Source organism: Sitophilus oryzae, unplaced genomic scaffold, assembly GCF_002938485.1.
Source record: "Sitophilus oryzae breed Bouriz unplaced genomic scaffold, Soryzae_2.0 scaffold_815_pilon_pilon, whole genome shotgun sequence".
NCBI classification, from domain to species: Eukaryota; Metazoa; Arthropoda; class Insecta; order Coleoptera; family Curculionidae; genus Sitophilus; species Sitophilus oryzae.
The window spans coordinates 6,324,169-6,351,035 of record NW_022147434.1 but is presented as its reverse complement, the minus strand read 5'-3'; the positions used below and the strand labels follow the sequence as shown (position 1 = coordinate 6,351,035).

Sequence of the window (26,867 nt, the reverse complement as noted above, 5' to 3'; positions counted from 1 at the left end):
ATTTTAACAATTCTTTACTATGAACAATTCTGTCTTTGTTTATACAGAATTTCAAATAAAAACTATTAAATAATTTAAAATAAGAAAAAAAACCTTCACCATTTTATCAAGAAAAGTTCCAGTTTATTGAAAAACAAATATAAATAGCTAATAATAAATTAAAAATCTTATTATTGCAGCTTGTTATTTTAAACAAAATTAAGATATAAATATACCTCCAATGATTTATTAAATAGGTAACATATAATAATAGAGATTAACGTCAAAGTGTGTTGGTGAAGAATTAATTATTAATTCAATTTGAAGATATCAGCATGAGCTACTGCTGAGGTGCTTCACAGTGGCAACTCATTATGAGTAATGTGTTGTCATCTGACTACATGAAAACTACAATACTGATAAAACTAATAGTAGCTAAAAAAACTCAGATATAAAATATCTAATTGGTTATAACCGACATCAAATATTTTAAAAATTATTATTGCTAGACTAAGAATTGTTCTAAGAACTAAGTAGGCAACACCTTAAAAAAAAAGTGAGAGTTGTGGATTTTTAAATTTCCTCAACTATTATTAAGTTTATAATATATCGGATCTTGCCGACTACGCAACTTATATTTGTAAAGAATGCTATCATAAATTTCAGCGATAAACGGAGTAAATACATGAGGGACATAAAAAATACTCGACATAAAAAATGAACATTAGAAACTAGACCTAAGCAGCAGAATAACTAACATTAGTGATGGGCATTATGATTCTTTTTCGTGAATCGAATGACACGATTCAATTTCTCATATTGAATGGATTCCAGGATTCGCTCATTGGTTCGTTCACCACATGCACAATTTACGTTTCATAAAAACAAGAATCGTAACTGGCACTACCGGCGATAATTTGGTCGGACCATTACTTAACCCAAGCAGCATTTGGACGTCGGGACAACGTTGTGTCACGCGACCAAACGTCGGGGCGCAACGTCGGCACAACCTCGTGCCAACCCTAGTCTGCACTAGTTTGGAGAATAATTTTTGGGTCGAAACGACGTTGGATACCGACGTTGGCTAGAAGCCTAATTTAGTACAAACTGCAACGTTGTTTAAAATCCTAATTCACAGAAATACAAAACTAATATGGCGTCTAAGTCGCGTTTTATCCTAAATTGGGGTAATTATCGTATAGTAAAAATATTATTTTTATGATTTAGTTAGAGACATATGTCAGATGGCGGTGAAGGAAAACAAAACAAAAGTATTTAAGTGTGGAGGATGTTTGAAGATCATAATTATTGAAACACTTTAACCGACTCTGTACTCGTTACCCAAGGCAAAAAAGTTAAACGCAAATAACTTTATTGATAAATGTATTGTTTCTACTTTGAAAAATACTAATGGGCCTTAAAATTAAAGAAGTTTTAAAAATTTTCTTGAATTTTTTTAGTAAATGAGAATAATTTATTCGCAGTCGAAAAAATTGTTTCCGCGTGTTTTTAGGGTCAAATATTTCAAGTTAATGTATTCAAAAAAGCAGGAATTGCTATTTTAGGAACAAAACATTTTCTTATTTAACAACATGGCGGCTTTCACTTTGTTGTTTTGGAGATTAAGATGGAGTAGTTCGAGTAGTCGCATACTACTAATAAAGTCGCAGTTCGGATTAAAACAGGTAGTATACTAGTCGCAAGATTGCCTAATTTAGTCATCCTAGAGTCTAGCTTGTGCCGCCCTCTATAATCTAAATAAACGAGGGAGTGGATAAACTATCGGTAATATATGTCGATGTATATTTAAATTTAGTTTTATATGTACCTTTCATATGTTCCATTTTAATTAAGTTTTTTTTTATAAAAACAAAAACAGCACTGAACTGTCTGACTGAACAGAACAATGAAGTGAAAATTTAAGATTTAAGGTTATGGTTCAATACAGTTGCAAAAAAGGTAGTGACTCGACGTCCTACCAACGTAAGAATAAGGAAATCTAAACAACGTTGGAATTAGTAAAACAGACGACGTTTGCATAACGTTGGAATAGGTCCTGAAACTGACGTCGGAAAACTCTATATTGTCCAACGTTGTAACTACGTTGTCCGAATCACCTAAAGATCACTTAAGCAAAAAAGGTTACAAGACAACGTTTATTCGACGTCGCAGAAGCTTCTACTTTGCTGTAGTACTAGTCCAACGTCGGCACAACGTTATAAAAACGTTTAAATTTATTTTAATATCCAAAGTAGGGAGTTGTACTATTTTTTGTAACTAATCCAACGTTGTGTTTAGTAAACATGTGATCGCAAGTCGTGAAAATGCTACTTGGGAAGGAACCAGAAAAGGAAATATACAGTTCTTTCATTTGTTTTTCAACACTATGACGCTGGCGTAATTGGATTGATAATTTTACCAATAATATTAAGTTAGCAATCCAATTCTTATATACATATATCATATATACATATACTATTTATTAAAGACTTCTTAATACCAATTTAATATTTTTAGAGCCATATTTTAATTCTATCAGAGTAAATGATAAATGTTTGAATAAATTTTTCAAATTTCAATCCTTCATATTTTCTCAACGACTGGACCGATTTTCAAAAACGAAGCGGGGAAATATAGAGAATAGAAAGATCTTTTCATTGCGGTGCCACTTGACCCCCCTTCCCATTTGAAAAAAGTTGGAGGATGACACCCCCGCTTAGAGAGTTGAATATTTTGCAATTATTTTTGGGGCAAAAGTTTTGCCCCCTCACAAACAAAATTGACGTGTGTTTGAATTTTCTGAAAAAAAAAATTACTCTGGCTGTTATGCCTTGCGGAACGTTTTCGATGGGCCACCCTGTATATTGAGCTTAGCATAATTTATTTGGAGTTGCATAAAAACACGATTTCGTACGTCTTTTAGTCCGACATTTAATGGTTTATAGTCGGTAATATTACTTTAACAAAAATATTAACGTGAAAATTAAATAAGCACTTTACAGATACTCTCGTGCTAAGCACAGTATAAATAAGTCTTTTTTCTTGTAAATAACTTTCTTATCGTTTGCATTTTATGCCCATGATGTTTGTTTAGGGTTTTTGTTCAAGTCTAAATATTGGTGCCTAACTCTATGCCTATATCACCGCTGCGCCGCGCTGTAGAAACGAACGATCTCACTGTGATCCGATTCAACTGTCACAACCCTTTTTTACGGCTCATCGTTCAAATGTTATGGATCCGTGCTGGCCACGATTCAATTGAACGAACCGTATTCTAAGCAGTGAATCCTATCTAACGATTCATTTTTAATAGTCGTTTAAATGAACGACTCGTTCAATCTTTGCCTACCTATAACTAATATAATCAAAAGAGAAACTTTATCAGACGAGAAAATCAGGAATTACAGACCTGTTTAGTAAAATCAACAGAATTCAGTGGTCAGAGATGTTTGTCGAGGAAGAGACGAAAATTTAAAGAAGCTGATTTTACATTTAAAAAAAATCATGATATCAGGGTTTGCTCGAAAGTAGTAGACAATGCTGACATTATAAAATACCAATCTGACTGTTATCAAGTGTGAACTGATCTCTAAAATCCAAACAAGTCCTAAAACGTATATAAGCTACCATTATCTCTTACTCCATATAAGCTACGTATTATATGGTTATAAAAGTTACCTGCTTCATTCTTGTCACCACTATCTTCGCTCCTCGTGTCCGAAATTTGGATTTGAGGAGGTTTCGGAGCGGGTCGTCTTTTCCTTTGAGGTGGTTTTGGTCGTTCGGGTGGAGGATCTTTCTTTGGTAAAGCTACTATGGGTGGCGCTTGAACCGCTGGAGGTGTCACTGATCGGGAATCGTCGCTGTGTGTCGGCGAAATGGATCTGTTGTCGCTGGATACCGATCCGGAACCCATACTCTATATATACAAATAATATAAACATGACAAATATATAAATAATATAAACATCTTAGAATAAAAAGTTACTCTGATGGTTATAAGTTTCATATCAACTAAGCTGTAATTAAATATTGTAAATATGCAACAGGACGAAAAATTGAGTTTTCCATTTAAAATATTAATATTTAGTTTTTTGAAGCTAATTTTTATCATACTTTATTGAACACTCTTCACAATGTTTAATAAATTATTACACAAATTTAAGTTGAATCAGATTATAAAAAACAGAAAATCTAGTATTTTTAAAAATACCTACTAGATTTTCTTAGTAATTCTTTTTTTTTATTATTTAATTTCAAAATGCTAGTTTGTTGCTAAAAAGCTTACAAAAGACTAAAATATAACGGGTGGTTTTCAAAAGTGGCTTACCCATAAAACTTTTTTATTTTTTCAAACAAAAAACGATAGTTAGTATGTTAGTATATAACATAAATCAGGATTGATTGACGTATTCAACTATTTACGGTTACGTCCTGTTTCACCACGGAAATTACAACTTTTGATTTGTAAATGATACCTATCCTCGGTACTGTTTTATTTTATGCGATAGAAAATTAAATTCTGAATAGAATGACATCTTATAGGTAACTTTTGACATTTTCGCTTAAAAATAGTATTTTAAATGTCCATCTAACGAATCATTGCTTTTTCATAACGATAAATTGAATCGAAATACCAAGAATGTGGTACCAAACTTTTTGTAAAAAAATGCTCTTTCCAAATGAGCTAATGAGCCACCCTAGTTTCTATGTGAAAAAAATTAGTTATGATTACAAATACGATTTGGGCATTTAACCGGATGTTAAGGTCTGTTAACCGGACAGAAAAAATGACGAAAAACATAAGACGATCAAATCTATTTCTGCAAGGCTCCTTGATAAAAAAAATAGTTATTTTAACACCAACGCTAAAATATTAAAGATAAATTATAAAATATAAAGAGTTACGAGTATGTATGTGGTCATTATTTCTTTGTAAATAAATATTTTAACGTTTTTCTTCAATGTATCTTCAATCGTAGCAGATTGCACAACGCTCAATGAAACGAAATATGCTGGGAATAACCAAGAGAGAGAGTAAAAGAATAGAGTGAATACGACAAAAGACCCAGATAATACATGTCATCCACAGAGTCAAATCCCTCAAGTGGCAGTGGGCAGGACACCAACCTGGCAAGAAGAACGGACAACAGATGGACCACAAAAATTACTGCATGGTACCACGATGAATCAAGCGACCTAGAGGAAGATCAAGCCTGAGATGGGACCATGATATTAAGAAGTTAGCAGGGATAATTTGGGCCCGCAACTATAAAGAGGGTATCTAAATGTGAGGAAGGCTACACCATAATTGGAAATGGTTGAATTAGCTGAGATTGATATGATGATAATATCTTCAATATATAATGAGTAGGTAAAACCTCTCTATATATAAAAGCTAAAAGATAATACTAGCTAGTATTTCAATTTTACAGGAATTTCAAACCAAACCAAACCTCTTATGTAAGTGTTAATAAAAACCTTACATTTTTACTGCAAAAAAAATGAAACAATATTTTATTAAAACATATTAACTAGGTAATTTAATTATGTGATTTTATGTTTTCTGTTTATTTTTTTTTTAATTTACATAATACAAGTTAATTATTTTCAAAGTTTTAAAGATATACAAACATATATGAATATTCAAGCAAAGTCAAAATCAATTTATTGCGAGTTTAAGTTGTTAATATATATATATATATATATATATATACAGTGTGACCCACTCAAGACCGGGCACCCTCCATAAAATCTGTGTTTATAGTCCGATTTTGATGATTTTTTTTTCAAATATAAAGTTTCAAAAAATGTACTTTAGGGCTCAATGTCATGTTATTTCACAAAAAACAAGGCCTACTTAATAAAGTTTTTGTGGTGAAAAATTTGCAAAATCATATTAGCGATTTTTTCAAAAATTTGAGTACACCCTACATTCGGCATCCCCAAAACAGTTCTGTACCAAATTTCGTTTAAAAATATTAATTATTAATAATTCTGCAGTTAAATTAAATAATTCCCTATTTTTGCCAATTTAACGATGAGTTATCACGTAACCCTTGAAAAAAACAATCCACAACAATGGGTTTTATTAGCTGTCAATTCTTGCAGCGTAGAATTGAATATTAATTTAATAGCACGCAGAAAAGTGTTGTATCAAGAAATATTATTTGCATTATGGAACAATTAAATATTAGGGATAAAATTGAAATTATTCGTTTAGTGGGTGATAACTATCTTCAAGCAGGAGAAGCTGCCAGAGAATTTAACAACAGACATCCCGACAGACCTGCAGTAAGTAGAAGCACGGTTCAACGAATAAATAGAGTTTTTAATGAAACTGGTTGTGTGTCAAAATACTTACTAAAAAACAGAAGGCCGGAACATCGAATAAATAGGCGGAATGAGGAAATATTAGAATATTTTCGTAACAATCCTCGTGCAAGCATTAGAGGCGCCAGTGTTGATTTGGATATACCAAGGGAAAATATTAGGAGATGTTTGCGAACTAATAAAGTTAAACCCTTTAAACCAAAGATTTTACACACTTTGGAAAACGGAGATGATGTTAGACGATTAGAATTCTGCTTATGGGCTCAAGCAGAGTATTTAAATAATAGAAATTTCTTAAAAGAAATTTTATTTAGTGATGAGGCAACATTTAGTACAAACGGAGTAGTATCCTCTCAAAATTCGCGATTCTGGGCAGTCGAAAACCCTGAATGGGTGATCAATACAAGAAGACAGTATTCTCAGAAATTAAATGTGTGGTGTGGCATACTTGATGATAGAATCATTGGTCCATATTTTTTTGAGAGAAATTTGAATAGTCCAACGTTTTTGAATTTTCTGATTAATGACTTTTGGGATGCAATACATAATTTACCATGCCAAACCCGTTTGAATTTAAAATTTCAATTGGACGGATCACCTGTGCATAACGCGGCAGTTGTCAGGGAATGGTTAAATGAAAATTTTGAAAATAAGTGGATAGGTCGAAATAGCCCGCTAATTGGTGGCCACCGAGATCCCCGGACCTAACACCCCTTGATTTCTTTCTTTGGGGTTTCTTAAAGCAACAAGTTTACAAGTCTAGACCTCAATCTGTAGATGAATTACGTATTAGAATTACAGAGGCTTCTGCAAATATTACACCACAGCAGCTTAGGAATGTAACTGTTAATCTAAGAAAAAGATGCGACAAATGTATTGAACTGAATGGAGGGCTGGTAGAAGCAACTAGAATTATTTGAATATGTTTAACTTATTATTCGGTTATTGTGTTGCTTGTAGTATTTTTATCATTGTTTGTAATAAAACTCGTTGTCGTGGATTGTTTTTCAAGGGTTACTTGATAACTCATCGTTAAATTGGCAAAAATAGGGAATTATTTAATTTAACTGCAAAATTATTAATAATTAATAATTTTAAACGAAATTTGGTACAGAACTGTTTTGGGGGATGCCGAATGTAGGGGTGTACTAAAATTTTTTGAAAAAAAATCGCTAATATGATTTTGCAAATTTTTCACCACAAAAACTTTATTAAGTAGGCCTTGTTTTTTGTGAAATAACATGACATTCAGCCCTAAAGTACATTTTTTGAAACTTCATATTTGAAAAAAAAATCATCAAAATCGGACTATAAACACAGATTTTATGGAGGGTGCCCGGTCTTAGTGGGTCACACTGTATATATATATATATATATATATATATATATATATATATATATATATATATATATATATATATATATATATATATATATATATATATATATATATATATATATATATATATATATATATATATATATATATATACAAAATGGAACTATCATAAAATGGTCAGATAATTATGATGGAAATTTAATTATTAGCAAGTGATAACCAGTTCCTTACATAATTTCATGACATATATGAAATTTATGATTAATTTTGATACTACACTGTACCAAAAGTCGACATAAATATAATGAAAAAGTTCATTAATATAATGAATTAAATCATTAATTTTGAGCCGATGAACGATTTCATTGGCACAATGAAAAGTAATTCATTAACTCTATGAACTTTAAGTTCATTAAATCAATGAACAGTGTTCATTAATTTGAAGAACACATTCATTGGTACAATGAACAGATTACATTAATACAATGAAATAATTTCATTGTATTAATGAACCGTATCATTAATACAATGAAATAATTTCATAACCTATTTAGTTATACATTTAAAAGTCGACACTATTAGTAACTCTTGTTACACCGTATAATCGATGATGAAGATCGCTGTCATTGATATGAAATGTCATTGATAGTCATTTCCCAGCCAACCACCTGATAGGTTCTACTATAAATAGATTTCCATTTGAACAAGCCCTTAGCTACAAAGGTAACAAAATTACTAATAGTGCCGACTTACTTACGAGCACAGTAAATTTTTCCATTAGGGATTATTAATAAAAAACAAGTGCAATAAACTAATAATAATTTATTAAACTCGATATAGCATATACAAATTAAAAATTAAAAAAATCGAATCGACGAAGAGAATAGTAATGTTATTATTAATTTTAGGGTAAATTATAATAAGAAAATTAATTTACCAGTCGATATCCTGAGGGATTTCTATAAAAAGACCATTTCTTCATTATATCAGCTGTATCCTTAGACTTGATAACGTCTAGACGAATTTGCAACAGGCTTTCCAAGTTGCATCAAGTGGGTCCGATGTTAAATTGTCGAATTTGAGGGCTTGAAGGCAGGTCTCAACATCTTCTTCCGGTTCTAAAAGACGTATATCAAAATAATTAAAATTCCAAATATTAAAAGAACATTCGAATTTACCATAATCAGTTCCATGCCTCGACTTGTTACTATGTTTTTCTCCTTTTTGTTTTTTATCTTCTGAAACAAATTTGGAAACTGCTGTTTTAATGAATACCCACACCAGAGATCTCACACAGCGGAATTTGATTTGACAACACAACAAATTAACTACAATACGATAGGACTTTTATTTAAAATATTTAAAATATTGAAGAGAACACTTACCGCTCTAATGAAACTAAAGCCTCACTGAATAACTCAACCACACAGACGTTATTAGTACCATTAGACTTATTATAAGTACCAAAGTAACCGATCAACATGGCGGACATTTAAGCCCTAATATTTTATTCATGATATCAATAACCGCGTACATTAATATAATGTAGTGTGTTCGTTGTATTAATAACATTGTTCATTGTCACTATGATTTAGTACATTAATATAATGAATATGTGTTTATTAAAGTTTCAGCACTAAAATAAAGAACGCGTTTATTGGGACAATGAACGCGTTCATTATATTAATGAAAATCTTACATTAATTTAATAACCAGATTTTCATTATATTGATGAAATTAGATTCATAGTATTAATAAATCGGACATCGATCTATGATTAACAAATCATTATATTAATGAAAAGAATCATTGTCCCAATGAAACAACAGTTAATAAACAATGTTCATTAATATTATGAACAATATTTTTTTCAGTGTATGTATAATTTATATCGATAAAACCTTACAAGTATCTTTTTACGTTAGCTTAGTATGTAGATATTTTTTAAATTAATAAAAGATAAAAATTCTGAAACTCACCGATTTTCCTCTTTTAAAAATTAAATTGAAAACGCCACCTCCTGTCTTGTTGTGCATTTGTTTTCTTTCTTCTTCTTTTCTTAACGACATGATGTCGGCGGTTGAAAATGCCTGATTCAGGTTAGCGGTTCCTTTGGCAACAACGTATATTTCGGTGATTTGATAGTCGCTCAGTGTCAGTTTTGGGTTCAAAACTGTATCCAGATTTCCTGAAATAATACAGATTTCGTTAGACAATGATTCCTATTGGACAAAATTGGAACAAAGTAAAGCCACGTTTATGTCTTTAATTAATATTCGGTGGTAAAGCTCTATTTAAAATTTGAATCATATTGCGGAGTAAATTATAATTTCGGAGCAAATTATAATTCCAAAATCTGAACTATTTGACATAAACAAAAAAAAACAATGTAAATAATTTCAAGATGAAAAATTAAGTCCATGTTGAAAGATCAAAATACCGATTAACATGATTAACATTTATGCCATTCTGCAACGCAGCAAGAAATTTTGTTTTATGGGAAAAAAGTTTTTATCTATATATTTGACTAAAAATCGTTATTTTTGACAATTTTTGAGTTGTTTCCATTTTCTAAAGAAATAATTTAAGTGTTTCCAGTAATCCGAACGCCTCGATGACCCAGGGCATACACCTGGATTGTCGAGGCGTCCGGATTACGGAAGGAACAATATTTGCCCGGACTACTGAAGTTATACTGTACTTCTTTCTTGAATTTATGAATATATGACGACTATATTAGCATTGTAGGATGCTGATTAAAAATGCATTATTTTAATTATCATTATTTATCACAATATAGTTAAAATAATGCATAAGGCACTATACTAATAGTTCCTTATACTTCATGGTCATGGGTATCATTTTATTATTAGTATATAATTGTCAATTTAAAAAAATTGTGTATGCACTACGTGCACATATTTGAAGTAAAACTTCTTACTAACAGCTGTTAAATTGAGGTATTTGAAGGATATATAATTTTTATGAATTATTTTTTATAAAGTTCAAAAAAATTAAAGTTAATATAAAACCGTATACTATTCTAGCTTTATAATTTTATTTTTTTTTTATTTTCTATTAAAAAACGATAAAACTATAATTCTATCAATCGGCCGGATAGTCTGGCATCTGTGGCCATTAAACCAATATACTAATACATCTACAGGGTGTCCCAGTTTGAGCGTGCATTAGAAGTTTCTAGAGAACCACAATATCTAGATCAGAGATTCATTGTTTTACAACGAGATCTATCGATTATAAATATTTTCAATACGGCGGCACTTCCGGAAATACTGGAAGTTAACTACAACTTTTTTATTTTAAATGGCCGCTCTGTAAAATTCTATGAATATTGATGTTAAACACTCTATATCTAACATTAACCGTTTTTGAGAAAAAAAATACTTAAAATTTTTGGACGAAAAAAAATACCTGTCAAAAAAATTTGTATAGCCTAAAAGTCAAATTTAGTGATTGCTACAGCTACTGTGACATAAAGAGGAGATATGTAGCTATCTATTTCAAAAATTAAATTGTTCAAATGTCATATGATAATGGCGGTAGCTGTCATGGAATTGTGTGAATAAAAAGTTATCATAATTCATTTTTTTCAAATGGAAACCTAGTTTTTTATTTCAATAGTGAAAAGATTTTTTTACAATTTGTTACTTTTTAACTATACATGTTCCTATACCAAAAATAAATCGTTTTTAAGTTATTTAAGATCTAGTTTGAAAACGTATATTTTTCTTGATTTTATCTAGCTATAAGTCAATAATTTCCATCTGTCAGATTACACACAATTTATTTCCATCTGTCAGAAAACAAAGTATTTGAATTTCCTATATTGTAAATACTGTTGCCTTAAAAGTTTAAAAAGTGTATTTATAAGAATATATCTCGTATTTTCGCTTCTTAGTGATATCTAATAGTTGATATTATTAAATATATTAATAATGTACTGTATCAACCCTGAAAAAAAAACAACTCAAAGTTGGCTTGCAAATGATGATCGATAACATACTGCTTTTTGAACAAAGTATCACAATACGACATGGCCAGATCTATTGTTTTACATCACTAAACTTGACGTTTAAAGTCATAGGCTACTTGTTAAAATCAAGAAAAAGATACGCTTTAAAACTAAATTTCAAATAACTTAAAAACGATTTATTTTAGGTATAGGAGTATGTATTGTCAAAAAGTAGCGAATTGAAAAGCCTTTTCACTAGTGAAATAAAAAAAGTGGGTTGCCATTTGAAAAAAATTATTTATGATACTTTTTTAATCTCTCAATTCCATGGTTGCTGCAGCCATTATTATATGACATTCAAACAATTTAATTTTTGGAATAGATAGCCACATGTCTTCTCTTTATGACACAGTTGCTGTGGTAATCACTAAATTTGACGTTTAGAATATACACATAGTTTTGACAGGCAGTTTTTTTCGTCCAAAAATTTTAAATATTTTTTTCTCAAAAACAGTTAATGTTAGGTATAGAGTGTTTGATATCAATATTCATAAAATTTTACAGAGAATTTAAGTATGTAATAAAAAATGGAGGCACCTATTTAAAATAAAAAAGTTGTCGTCAACTTCCGGTATTTCCGGAAGTGCCGCCATATTGAAAATATTTTTAATCGATAGATCTCGTTGTAAAACAATGATGTGCAAAAAATCTCCGGTCTAGATATTGTAGTTCTCTAGAAACTTCTAATGCACCCTCAGCCGGACACACCCTGTATATCTCTGACTAACTATTAACTGCTACTAACCAACAATTTGCTTTTGTGTGGTCTGTGATCTGTTTTTGTTTAAATGTTTTGTTCAATATTCGTGTTGGGGATTTATTTTTAAATTAATGTTAATCGTTAGGCAACCTCATAGAATACGTATTTCTTTAACATAACCAAATTTTCACTCTAAATAGCTGTCTATTTTAGACAGATGTCACTTGTCTTGTCATTATTCAATTCATTATTCGAATTCTCAGAATATTGTTAACAAAAGTTTTATCTTAAAATAAAATTTTAATCAATCACAATTGTTTATCTCCATAATTTACCGGATTAGTAATCCAGAAATTACAGTTTAATTACAAACAATTCGTTATTTATAGTGATCTATAATAATTTTATTAAATTATACGAATATTCTCATTGATTATTGGTTTGAAGTAGATATACTTAACAGTGTCCTCCAATAAAAATGCGAGTTACTAACCCTAAATTCTAATTCTGAGCTGGCAAATGAGCTAGATACTTTACCGTTATTCAGCAGCTACAAATCTGTCGATGGAAATATGTATGAAAAGTTACTTCCTAGCACACGAGGTTGGTACAATTTTCTTAGCCGCGTATTGCACAGATACCCAGTGTTGCCACAAGCTTATTTTTCATCGGGGTAGATTATCACGAGATAGCAGGATTAAATTGTTTTACAAAGGAGCAGAACTACCCCGAATGGGGTAGCTGTGGCAGCACTGCCGTTATCACTTTTCAATGACGGCCGTCATTGCCGAGGCCGAGTTTCACGGCCTTGAATTTTTACTCCTAACGCGCGTAAACAAGTTTCACTTCAAAAATCAATGATCTAATTGTTATTATCAGTTTCTACGTTATTTGCTATAGTATGTTTTACTTAATTCATTACTGATAGGAAAGGATTTGATATTACACTTATCTATAAACAATATAATTTATATTAAACAATTACTTGTTGAGAATTTGAATTTGAAATATTTATATTAGTAAAGTGTATTTATTTATTTAATTAGGTAAATATTAATATACATATAATTTTTAGCCGCTTAGAAAGCGTTAAATATTCGAAACAAACTAGTTTACTATTAATATTTATATATTTTTTCAGGAATCGTAAATTGAAATTTTAATACACCGACAGCTGAAAATTTTCATATATTGTAAAGTTGAAAATATATTTTGTTCTAGTGAGTTTGGTGATTTTTTAAGGAATATGTAGTTAAGTTTTTTACTTTTAAATTAAAAATTATAATCCTCGTCTGTTTATTATAAGATTTTTTTTTATTAATACCAGTAAGGATTAATAACAACGTTAGCATTAAAAATAAACGCGCCTTTTTATTTAGGTCCAAATCAACACACCTAAGAAATAAGACTTATTGTTTTTGTCCTCCTCATTGAAAAAACATATTATTATTTGATGACAGTTACTCAAGCAGAGATGGTCTTAAATCCAGGAGTTGTATCGACTATTGTTGTTTTAATTGAATATGCTAGAGATCATCATCTGGACTTAAAACCATCTCTGCCAAAGTAACTATACTTCTAAAGAATGTTGTAAATCGTTACAGTATTTTTCAAAATTAAATATCTCCAATAAAAATAAGGCTATAAAGATTGAGATGGACTAAAAACAAAACTATAGAGAAAAGACAGACGTTGATGATAAAGTCGTTTTTAAATTTCTTACTCTATTTAAACTTTCGGCAAAATCGCAACATTTTGTATTACCTCGTGTAATAGACAGATGAGGACTGAGGACTGAATATTTTAAAGTGCCCCTTTTTCAGTGAAAATACACTCGGATGCCCAAAAAAACGAATGGGCAAATTGGAGAAATTATTGGTCAAATTTAAAACGTTATATTTTTGTTATTTTTAGTCCTATTTTCACGTATTTTCATGAATTTTTTAGCAAGCTGTATATAATTATATCAACTTTAATTCGCTAACTCTGCATAATTTGGCATATTATACAGGGTTAATTGAGAGGTTGTTTTTTACCCTAAGTTTAAACACCCTGTGCAATAATTTCCTATGTAAATTTTCCTAAAATATAATTTTACGATCAGAACCATGTCTACTGAGCATTTTGTTTTTTGAATCATGTGAATACATGCCCTGCTTAATTTTTAAGAACTTGCCACCAACAATTTTTTCAATGATCATTTCTTTTTGAAGTTATTTTTCAATATGGCGAGGCGGCTTTGGTGATTATTGTGAACTATATACCTACTACTATGTTAAATCAAGTTCGACGTTTGGGAAATGCTTGGCAGAAGGTCGCGAATCGGTACTAGCTTCATTAAATGAACTTCGCTTGGTCCTTAAAGAAGAATGGGAAAACATAACGCAATATGATATATGCACACCCAATGACAGTATGAACGGAGAGAGTCCCTTGGCTGTTATATATACAGGGTGGCGCACCTCATTCGCCTCGATTGATTATACGAAAATGGAAAGATGTAGAAACAAAATATTTTATGGGTATATGTGGGGAGGTAATGTGCACAATTTAAAATTATTTTGAAATGTACAGGGTGTTTCAGAACTAAGATCCATACCAAAGTTATATTTTTTCTTGTGGAACACCCCATATCTTATTTCATTTTTTGATTCTTGGGCCCAAAAAAAGGTATTTATTATAAGGGTTAAATATGTTTAAAATCTAAAGTTTTTGAGATATTGAAAGATATTTAAATTTGCATGCTACAATAGAATAGATTATTAACGCCCTGTACATTACTTTTCAGAATTAGTTCTTGTGCTGAGTTTAAAGGTAGAGATATAAACTCTACAGGAAAATGTTATTCCTTCCTTAAATGTATACAGGGGTATTAAAAATTGCTAGTCTATTTTAAATATTTATTTTTCATAAAAACTTCGTTATTTCAAATGCAACACTATGCATTTTTTTAAATAAGTCGAAGCAGATTGAAATGCTCTTTCAAACTATATTAAGGTTTCCTATACCTATCTGGCTCAGATTTTGAATAAAAAGCGATTCTTCAATAAAATTGTAATCAAGATGGCTAGTGTTGTCATGGCATATTTCTAGTGACTAGTGTTAAATTTATACCAGTTCATTTTTATTTAATTTACCTACAATAGTTTAATAAATAATATTTATTAAATATGTGTTTATTATTCTATCAAAAAAACAAAGAAGTAGTATTTGCATTATTTTACGATGACTTGTAGATACATGGATTTTCTATAAAAGAGCCAATTACGGCAAATTCATTTTCTTCACTTCCAACGACAGGTTTCTGCCTAATAGTTTTTTTTTTATAAACCACACTACCAGACGAAATAGGATAAGAAGTTTTTCAAAGAAACTCTTATCAGGAAGATTCCTATTGGGATATCTTTGAGCATAAGCCCTTGAGGCCAAGAAGCAATTTTCCTCACAAAATATTATCACTAGTAACATATCTATTCGTTCCGCCAGCAGATATTTCTTTATTTTTCGTGATAAAATAATGAATACTTACTTATAAAACTAGTGTAGGTAAATTTAAGTAAACTGTTATAAATTATAAATAATAATGTCCATAAACTAATGTCGACTTTGAAAATAGTTACCAGCCATCTTGATTACAATTTTATTTAAAAATCGCTTTTTATTCAAAATCTGAGCTAGATAGATATAGGAAACCCTAATATAGTTTGAAAGAGCATTTGAATCTGCTTTGATTTATTTAAAAAAATACAGGGTGTTACATCTGAAATAACAAAGTTTTTATATAAAATATATCCTTAAAATAGATCAGCAACTTTTGATAGCCCTGTATAAATTTAAGGAACCAATACCATTTTTCAGTAAAGTTTATTTCTCTACCTTTAAACTCAGCATAAGAATTAATTATGAACAGTAATGTACAGGGTGTTAATAGTCTATTCTATTTTGGCATATAAATTTAAATATCTTTAAATATCTCAAAAACCAAATATTTTAAACATATTTAACCCTTATAATAAATGCCTTTTTTTGGGCCCAAGAATCCAAAAATGAAATAAAATACCGGGTGTTCCATAAGAAAAAATATAACTTTGGTATGGATCTTAGTTCTGAAACACCCTGTATATTTCAAAATAATTTTAAATTGTGTACGTTGTCTCCCCACATATATCCTTAAAATATTTTGTTCCTACATCTTTCCGTTTTCGTATAATCAACCGAGGCGAATGAGGTGCACCACCCTGTATATAACGAAGAAATTTTTGGTCAAATTTAAAGTGTTATATTTTTGTTATTTTTAGCCTTATTTTCATGAATTCTTTAGCAAGCTGTATAATTATATCAACTTTAATTCGTAAACTCGTTTTTACAAACTTTAGTATTTGGCATGTTACAAGGGTTAATCGAGGGGTTGTTTTTTTACCCTCGCTTTAAAATACCCTGTGTAATAGTTTCGTGTGTCAAGTTCCCTAAAGTATAACGGTCAGAACCATGACTCCAGAGCATTTTGATTTTTGTTTCATGTCAATACATGCTTTGGTAAATTTTTAAGAGCGAAATGAACTGATCACGATCAATTTGCATTTTTTTCAATTATCATTACTCTTTGATGTAATTTTTTAATATGACAAGACGGTTTTGGTGACCATTGTCGTAACGTCATAATACGTTCCATTAGAGCAGCCAAGAGAGGCAATAAAAAGTATTAGAGTATCTTTTACGTTTTTTTTTTCTGTTTGTATCCTTGAGTATTACAGATGTTTTCTTTAATATCGTTAGTTCTGTTAGCCTTATTAATGTTTATTTAAACTCGGGCTGTATCATTAGTCTTTAACGTTTTTTTTTAAATTTAGTATAGGGTATATCTAATGCATCGTACTATGACGTTATGACAATCTTGTCATATTAAAAAATTACATCATAAAGTAATGATAATTGAAAACATTGCAAATTGATCGTGATCAGTTCATTCAATGAACCGGCCTCACAGATATAAACTTTGGTAACTATAATATTATAACCTAATTTAGTATTAGTAGTACTAATAGTCAAAAATTAAACAAAAGTACCATACGCAGGTATCTTATACCCAGAATATCGATTGTTTATTGCTTGTTATTGTCTACCTATTAATAAATAAATAATAACGAAAAAAATACATTTAAAATTTTGACTCATAGCGAAAAAACATAAATAAATTTGCGCTAAATTCGCTCTAATTAGCAATAGCCAACTTTTAACACTTTTAATTGTATTGTTTTAACAATTTACAATAGTTAATTTGATTATCTCCACAAAGATAAAAACTATGATGTCAAATTTGCTATAAATAATCTTAAAAATTCCATTAGAATTTAAAAATTAAAGATTTTCAGGGACAGTAATTTTAATATACCTACTTTTATTGTTTTTAGGACATATAAAGTTAAAAAAAAATATTATAATTTGATATTACCATAGACCATCAGTTTGTGACCTTACATAAAGTAGAAATTAATTATCGAAAAATTATAAGTTATTGTTCGTTTACCTTAAAATGTTAAATCGGTCGCACCTTGTGACATAATAAAGAAAAAAATGTCCAAACGATAGTTCCGGAACAGACAATTATTTTTATAACTGTTGTCTTTAGATATTCCAAAAAAAAACACAAATATAATACCGGTACACTATCAAGACACTATTCTCACTAAAAAATCAAAATATTTAACACTCCGCTGCTGTACCGACCGCTGTTGAACACTAAAAACGATTAAAATCACGACGTAGATTATTTTTCAACGTGATAATAATGAAATTGTACATATTTGAAGCGCTAAATTAACTGGAAGTAAACGAGGTGTCAGACTATTGTTTGTGCTACCTGATAACGTCTAAAGGTGAACTAGAATGATAACATGGTTTGTCCACAAGATTCTTTACACACTGTCTTAACACACCGAAGTATTTTTATGAATTATTATTTATTGCATTTTTTTTCTATTTAAGCGGTGACCTCTCTGAGATATACGCCATTAGCTGAAAATAAAGATGATTTTACAACAATGTGATTATTCATTATAGAGACGTGAAAATGCAAAACAAATATCTAAAAAAAAACGAATAAAGCAATGACAGTGTCAGGATCATAAGCAATATGCTATTAGGTGTAATCGCTTTTATATTTAAAAAGCTTATTCTTTTTTTTCGGAAATAGTGGCTCAACTTTCGTTTAGCTGAAATCTGTTATATAAAAAATGACTATATATGCGTTCTAGAAGGCATTAGGAGTACAAATATACAAAAACTTTCCTGCGGAAATGCGTCATTTTCATTTTTCGGACTTTAGTATAGCCGAAATCTGTTACATTAAAACTAGTCTTCGAGGTGTGTTTTAGACATTTTTCTAAACATAAAAACACAAAAAAGTGCCTGCGGAAATTTTTTATTTTTATTTTACATAAAAAAATGCTTCGACTTTAGAATAGCCGAAATCAATTACATGAAAAATAAACTTATATTTGTTTTACACGAGCCTTTACGAGCAAAGAAATACAAAAAAATTCCTGGGGAAATGTGTCAATGTCATTTTGTGCACTTTGTTTTTCATACATTTTTCAATTTAGAAGCTTACGGGGCCTGGGAGGGAATAGGGGTGCTGGGTGGGGTAAAACATCTTCCGGAGGAATAACAATTCTTGTAGAATAGATAATATAGGTTGTAAACTATAAGTACCTCGACATTTTGCACTTATTCTTGTTTTTTATTAAAGCTTTACGTAAATAAGGCCGATCAGTGGCGGATACAGAGGGGGGGGGGGGGCATGGGGCCCGGGCACCTCCTAAGATCCATAAATTGGGTTAAATATTAGTCTTTTGGGTTAAAATTGGCGCACTAATAAGCATATTCTACATTACTTTTTTATTTGGACCCCCCCCTAAAATAAATTTCGTAATCCGCCCCTGGGGCTGATTCAATACAAAAAATCATTGGATCATGCAGTTTTCTTTTATTAACTGTGATTTTGCAAAAATATTATATTGATTAGCATTTGGGTTGCTTCAGTTAGCTTTTCTTTGTGGAGGGTGTAAAGCTGTGGTTTTTATATTTTAATAATTAACTGTGATTTTGTAAAAATATTATTAGATTGATTAGCATTTTAGACACTTTTAAATGATTTTTTTGGTTCAAAAGTGCTTCATCCAAGGATTTTTTTCTTTTAAACTGTTCTATAAGCATAGGACTTTCTAACAAAAAACTGTGCCAACCTCACCGGCTATTCCGCACATTTCCTTTGGTGTTTTTATGGTGGAAAATATGTCTAAAATTCGACAGAACAACTAGCGTAAATGTAACTGATTTCGTCTTTGAAAGAAAAAGTTTCCGCACAGTTTTTTTGTGTTTTTATAATCGGAAAAATGTTCTATTCGTCTAAAATTTAATACAAACATTGATATATGTAAATGTAACAGATTTCGACTATTCTAAAGTCAGAGCATTTTTTAAAGTCTATTAAATTTCCTCAGAAAATGGATACTGTTTATTTCCGCAGGAAAATTTTTATTTTCCTCAATTCGTGAATGCTTCTAAAAGGCAAAAATATATTTATTTTTTATATAATTGATTTTAGCTATTCTAAATTCTAATAAATTTCCTTAGAAAATGAAAAAGCTTATTTCTACAGGAAAATGTTTGTGTTTATATGTTCAGAAAAATATTAAAAATAAAACGCAAAATGTATTTTTTTATAGCAGATTTCAGTTATACTAAAGTGCGAAATTTGGAAATTACGCATTTCCGCAGACATTTTTTTTTCTTCTAATAACTGATTTCAGCTAAACGAATGTTGACCCGAAATAGTTATTTACACTACGTATATTCAATGAAATATTCCAAGGAACCTTAAATTTAAGCGACAAAAACATATATCGAATATGTAATTTTCAATAAAGTTTTTTATAATTTGAAAGACTTAATGCTTAATTTAATATTAATCTTTAATAATATCTATGTGACTCACCTGGATGTTTGAATTCGTACTTCACAGGATCCAAGTTCTTCTCTTCGCACACCTTCTTCATAATGTCTTCCAACAGAACGTTTCTGCTCACCCTTGTTACGTACAACTGGTTTCGCGGTAGATGTACTTTTAACCTGAATGTACTTTCAAAGGGTTGATGGCCAGGTGCTATGTACTTTGGGGCTGGTAATGTCTTCTCTTTTGGCAACACCTAAAGCAAGTAAAAAATAATTATATTATTTGACTTGTATATAAGATGTTATACAGTGTTAGAAATGTAATCCGCATCATATGGGAGTTTTTTAATGTATTTTTTTATTTCTATTCCAGTTCAAAGTTTACCTACCGAAGTAGCACTGTAATCAATTAGTAAAGAAAAAAACTTTGGTTAAAATAATTAACTGAGACCTTATTTGTAGCTCTGTATATAATTCGAATCAATTGAATTAAATAATAAATGAAATAAATTTAATATAAATTAATAAAATTATTTGTTACATTAATAAGTGTACACATATTTTATTAATTTAATATTAAAATTTTATTAACTACTAAAATTATTTCTACCTTACTCACCTAGTATGTTTATGATTCCATTATTGATAAAACATTTTTTTATAATTTATAGCAGACACAAGCAATATACTCTCCTTTAATTGCACCATTACGCAGGAATATCCAGCGAAGTTTAGAATTACAAATATTTTCTCTATGATAAATTTTAATTCATAAAAACCGAGACTTTACTAAAAATGTCTTATTAAATCTGCTTTTTAAGAAAAATATAATTTTTGTTTTCTTTATGAAAACTATATCTTAATCTACCATTGAGGATAACATAGGGCCCGAAATATTCTCAGAAGAAGTAATTATTGCTGCTACCAACTAAATAAAGAATAGACAAGTACTAGGTGAAGACCAAATAAAAACAGTAAAAGGAATCTTCAATACGATATGCTCAACCACGACAGTTGAGATCTCAATGAAGTGGCTAAAATTGGAATTTATAACAATATCAAAAAAGGCAGGTACAAAGATATGGGTAGACTACAAATCAATAAATTTAAAAACAATAAACTATTTCTAAAAGTTATCTATAGTAGAGTCACAGATTAGGTATCCTATCTGTAGTAGCCTCTAGTACGTATATGTGAGGAACCAAACGCACCTAATCAGTGTGGTTTGGTTGAAAAAAGTTTGGTTTTGTTGAAAGAGTAGTTTGTTTAGCGTACAGTTAAGTTTAGTTTCAAAGATGCAAAGACGTTAACTGCAATGTTTTTGCGTGTCTAATTGACTTAGAAAGGATATTAAGAATGAACAGAAAAGACCTGAGAATAATAGCTAACCTGTACTGCAACAAGTCTTAGGTCCTTAGAGTATAAGAAGAGTATCTTATACCAGTGATAGGCAAGATATTCACACCTATGACATTAAATCTGTATTCGGAGCACATTTCTAGGGTAGTACTAAAATAAAATTCTCTCCAAAAAAATCCTTTATGGGTATTTCGACACTGCACTGCAAGAAAATCTACAAAATAAAATAATTATTTTTTGTAAACACTTCTGCGTTAAACCTATACGGACACTGCTTGTCAGAAGTTATGTCTACAGTTATACAAATTTGCCTAACAAAGAAAATAATGCTTAACGTTTCGGAAAGTTTATCTCTTTCGGTCGTCGGAAGCAAAAAAAATACAAAGAATAAAGAAAAAAAACTATTTAAAATATTTAAATTCAACTATTCGAGAACACTTAACTTTTTTAAAACAGATACGTTCTGTTAAATTAAAATGACATTATATCCAAGTTAAACTTCAAAATTAACAATTACTACCTGATAACAATTACTTAATAAGGTAAAACCAAAAAGCCCCAAACTTATTGTAGATTTTCTTGCAGTGCAGTGGAAAAATACCCATAAAGGATTTTTTTGGGAATCCGCCACATAGGTATAGACATTTTTTAAAATAAAATTGTGCACTCCCTCGGAAAATCATAGAGGTGCTACAAAAATCGGAGAAGATCTATTGGAATATGTAGCGGAATTCAATTAGTTATAGCCACGTTATAACCAATTCACTTAGTTGGCATGAATCTACTACGATTTATAACTTATAAAAAGTCAGAATATTTTAATAAACGGTTCTTTTCAATTTACATAAAATTATTATTTTATGTAATTTATAATTATTTCATTACATAAACAAATTAAATTTATACACTGTAAGTTATTTTAACAAATGTTTAAAAAATCCGCCATGGTCTTGAGTTGATAAAATGGATCTTTTTAAATAGAGTAACAAGATTTTCTTACAAAATGGCAGACAACATTATTAAACTTAAAAAACGGCGCTTTTTGTGAACTCATGGCCCACTATAGTTTCCATTAAGAAAAAATATAACATGTGTCATATGTCAAAAATTACAGGTTTTAGAAAAAAAACGTTATATAATCTCATTAACGATGTGATTATCTATAACTTTTATCTGAAAACTTTTTGTCTAAAATTTTTAAAATAGCCAAATTTTTTTTTTTTTCAAATATCTAGTAAGCCATAAACTTTTTCAAAAATCTGAAAGGCGCATATGTTTGTCCTCACAAAACTGCATCAGTTCTTTTGACCGATTCTCTAGCTCCAGTAGTATCCAAGAAACCCATAGAGAACGTCTTAGAAAACTCACCCTGCATAGTGCATGAGCTTTAAAACTATATTTGTTTTGGTATTGGGACTATCTAAATTTACAAAACTGCAACCAACATCTATATCTGAAGAAACTATTAGATATTCATATATTATATTATTTTTTAATTTGCAATATTTTTGTGAGGATAGGTTAGCCTACATATTCCGTTTAATCTCGAGTAAGAAACCAGTTGATATTAAGTACAAAAATACTATAATGGCTTGCAATTAAAAACAGCTATGGAGGTACCTCGATTATTATCCTAAATCAATTAAAACGAATCTTTATAAACTTCTACTTCAGAAATGCGATAATTGTGTATCACAAATATCAAATATCAATAAATTACTTACCCTAACGTGTTGCGTATCTAAAGCCCCTATAGGTGTGTTTGGTTTAAATGGAAGAACTATGTCGCTATGCTCTAACGATGGAGCCATTCCCAGAGCTTGCAACGTATGGTTGGATAGTTGAAGATGATTGGCGACGGTAATCTGAACCAGTAAGTCCATCATGGGTGTGCTAAAATTAATTAAAGTTATTGACTCGTGCGATTCAGTAAATAAAATTATATTTGCATAATGCAGAGTATATGATAAAGAGGTAACAAAAACAGGAAAAAATATCGACGAATAAGCGTCTAGTTGGCTTGGAAATGAATATCGATGATATTCCCCATATAATTTTTCATCTATAATGACAGCGATCATGATTTCCAAGCTATCCCTAACACCGTTCTTCTTCGATTGTATGGTATACATTTTTATTATAAAACACTTAGTTTTATAATTAGAAGATACAATATTTTCCTTTGAAATTAAATCCGGCTTTAATGTTAATCCTTCAATTTTACTCTTCTCAGAAAATGCAGATTTTGTCTGTTTTGAAGTCGTGTATATGGGAAAAAGTGACATGAAAAGAACTATAGACAAGTTCATATCTTGATTGAGTTGTATAGCTTTCTAATAAAATTAACATAATACTAAAGGTGTACAAATAAAAATAAACTGCAGAAATTACACAATTAGACGCTCTTTATATTGCTTACTTTTACCGCTTACAAATATCTAGTCAAACAATTAACTCTAGATGCTTAAGCAAAAATAAAGTTAGGTCTTATTGTGAATTAGAATACAATAAGAATTATATTTATGATAATTCTTTATTATGATTTTTTGTTATGTACCTGCCAATTTGATTTATACAGGGGTAGATAGGAATGTGCGTTAGAACACGGAAAAAATAAATTGTAATAAATCACACAATTGAAGAAAACACTGCTTCATTTTGTGTTTAAATGGTACTAGGCTTCACGTTGTAATTTTTATTTCTTATCAATTTGTAGATTTCAAAAATTACGGAAGCGCTGGAGGACCAGTATATATTTTTTTTAAATTCAACCGGTTGATTTTAACACTCAAGTGATTGACTTAATACTCAACTAGTTGAGTTTCCTAACTCAACCGGTTGACTTTATAAACGCAACCAGTTGACTTTATAAACTCAACCGGTTGAGTTTCTCAAGCATTTTAAATTATTTCCATAGATTATTTCTATTCCACTCTCATATGTGTAGCGCTTCCGTGCACATGTATACACGCGCTCTCCTCTCGTGAAGTCCTAAAATTAAACGCTTTTTTGTGTAAAAGTCTGTAGTGTATAGTATAGTGTACGGTGAATTGGAAAGATAACATGGAGCAACCACGTTTGAATAACGCCATTAAATACTACTTTTATTTGGGCTTACAAAATCATGAAATACTATTGTTCCTTCTACAACAGAACTTCACTATTAGTTTTACAACGTTGAAACGACGCGCGACGTCTGCGGTATTTGAATTTATATCGGAGAAAAAATTATGCTCCAGTACCAAATATAGTAGATTTTATCAGTGAAAAAGTGCTTTCTTCAAGTAAACTGCATGGATATAAATGGATGCACCGAAAATGTTGACAAGCAGGACTAAATATTAGACAGAATATTGTTCGTAATGTGTTGAATTCTATCGACCCACAAGGCGTCTCAACAAGAAAGAGAAAACGACTCCAAAGAAGGCAGTATTTCAACAAAGGTCCCAACTATTTGCGGCATGTTGATGGTTATGACAAACTGAAGCCTTACTGAATATGTATTAGCGGTTGCATCGATGGATTTGCACGTAAAATTTTATGGCTGAAAGCTGCAAGTACCAACAATAATCCTCGAGATATATCTGGTTACTATATTCAAACAATAATAGATATAAATGGCTCTCCCAGAACTGTAAGAAGCGACATGGACACCGAAAACGTTCATTTAGAATCTATGCAGATTCACTTTCATGAGGTGGCAGATAACGTGCCGCTTGAGCGTACATTGCCACCATTTCTATATGGCACGAGCCACAGTAGTCAAAGAATTGAATCCTGGTGGGCAATTTTAAGAAAACACAATACTCGATTCTGGATAAACGACGTATTCCGGCAAATGACAGATGATGGAATCTTTGATTGTACTTTGATAGACAAATCTGTATCATACGCAGAAGCCGTCACAGCGTTTCACCATCTGGACGTCCCGATATACTTTGCAAGTTCCCAGAACTTGAGGGCTGTCAAAATTACCTTACAGTTGTAAACAACATGCGTATTAAAGACTGCGAGGAGGAATGCTTGTATTTGCAGTCTCCGTGCTCTGATAACGACGTTTTCGATTTATGTGAAGTATTGTCATCTGAAATGCATGTTGACAAACCAACTAATGCGTATGAAGCAATCAATGCCAATATGCATTTGAGAAATGAAATTTTATCTTTGCTCTAAGGTTAGGGATCTAAGGTTTGATTTAAAATATTATAATAAATTAATTTAATTTTATTAATTTTTTAATTAATTTTATTATAATAATTATTATAATAAATTATAATAATTATTATAATAAAGCGAGCACAAGTTAAAATACCTTAAGTTTAGGTTTTGTGACTGCACGTAAACATGCAAACAAAATAAGTTACTACGAATACTGATACGACAATGAACCGCGTGCGGCGAGTGCGCGTGCTGCGCTGCCGGTTTAGATTTTAAAGTCAACCGATTGAGTTTATAAAGTCAACTGGTTGAGTTTGGAAACTGAACCAGTTGAGTATTAAGTCAATCAGTTGAGTGTGAAAATCAACCGGTTGAATTTAAAAAAAATACATATACTGGTCCTCCAGCGCTTCCGTACAAAAATAGTTAAATATATGATTGATTTTATACGAAAATTGTCTGGTGTGGTAATTCTCACGATTTGTGTCAGAGAATATTCAGATTGTACTCGTTAAAATTTAATTGAAAATTATTATTACAAATTTAATTGTAGCACTACTAACTATATTTTTTGACACAATTTGTTGTTACTAACTTAATAATAACTTAGCTAATAAAACAATTATTGTGTGTTATATGTTGACAAAAATCAATGTTGTAGTGTTTTTCGGTGAAACAGTAAGAATAATATACAGGGTGGTCTAAACTGTATTCCGGAAACTTCGGCAGCATATTCTGCAGATAAAAATAAGTAAAAAACTTCGTATAAATGTATGTCCTAAAATGCTTAGTTTCGGAGATACTTTCATTTTTATTTCTATTTTTTCGAAATATTTTCTGAAGTAACATCAATATTTGGATTAAAATTGGTATTTGGGAGTTTTTTGACATGAAAAATTTGATTTTGATGTCAATATGACTGCTACCTGTAGTGTAGGGGGCGCCACATACATGAGTTTTAACTGTTTTAAAGAGTAATAACTTTTCTCGTCCGTACCTGTATAAAACTACTG

The 26,867-nt window shown here is 30.4% G+C and overlaps 1 protein-coding gene across 5 annotated transcripts in view; it reads right to left on the bottom strand.

The window, feature by feature from the left end:
• LOC115889505 (cordon-bleu protein-like 1) overlaps positions 1-26,867 on the bottom strand; it is a 494,950-nt gene that overhangs the window by 47,531 nt on the left and 420,552 nt on the right. For 4 of the 5 annotated variants that reach the window (XM_030909519.1, XM_030909520.1, XM_030909523.1 and 1 more), the window contains 4 exons: positions 23,421-23,589; positions 20,381-20,591; positions 9,631-9,839; positions 3,658-3,898 (listed from right to left, as the gene is read on the bottom strand). In XM_030909519.1, the coding sequence (XP_030765379.1) occupies positions 3,658-3,898; positions 9,631-9,839; positions 20,381-20,591; positions 23,421-23,589 (830 nt within the window). Of the gene's footprint in view, positions 1-3,657; positions 3,899-9,630; positions 9,840-17,911; positions 18,264-20,380; positions 20,592-23,420; positions 23,590-26,867 lie in introns of those variants that run through there. The other variant, XM_030909522.1, reaches the window with a different exon arrangement.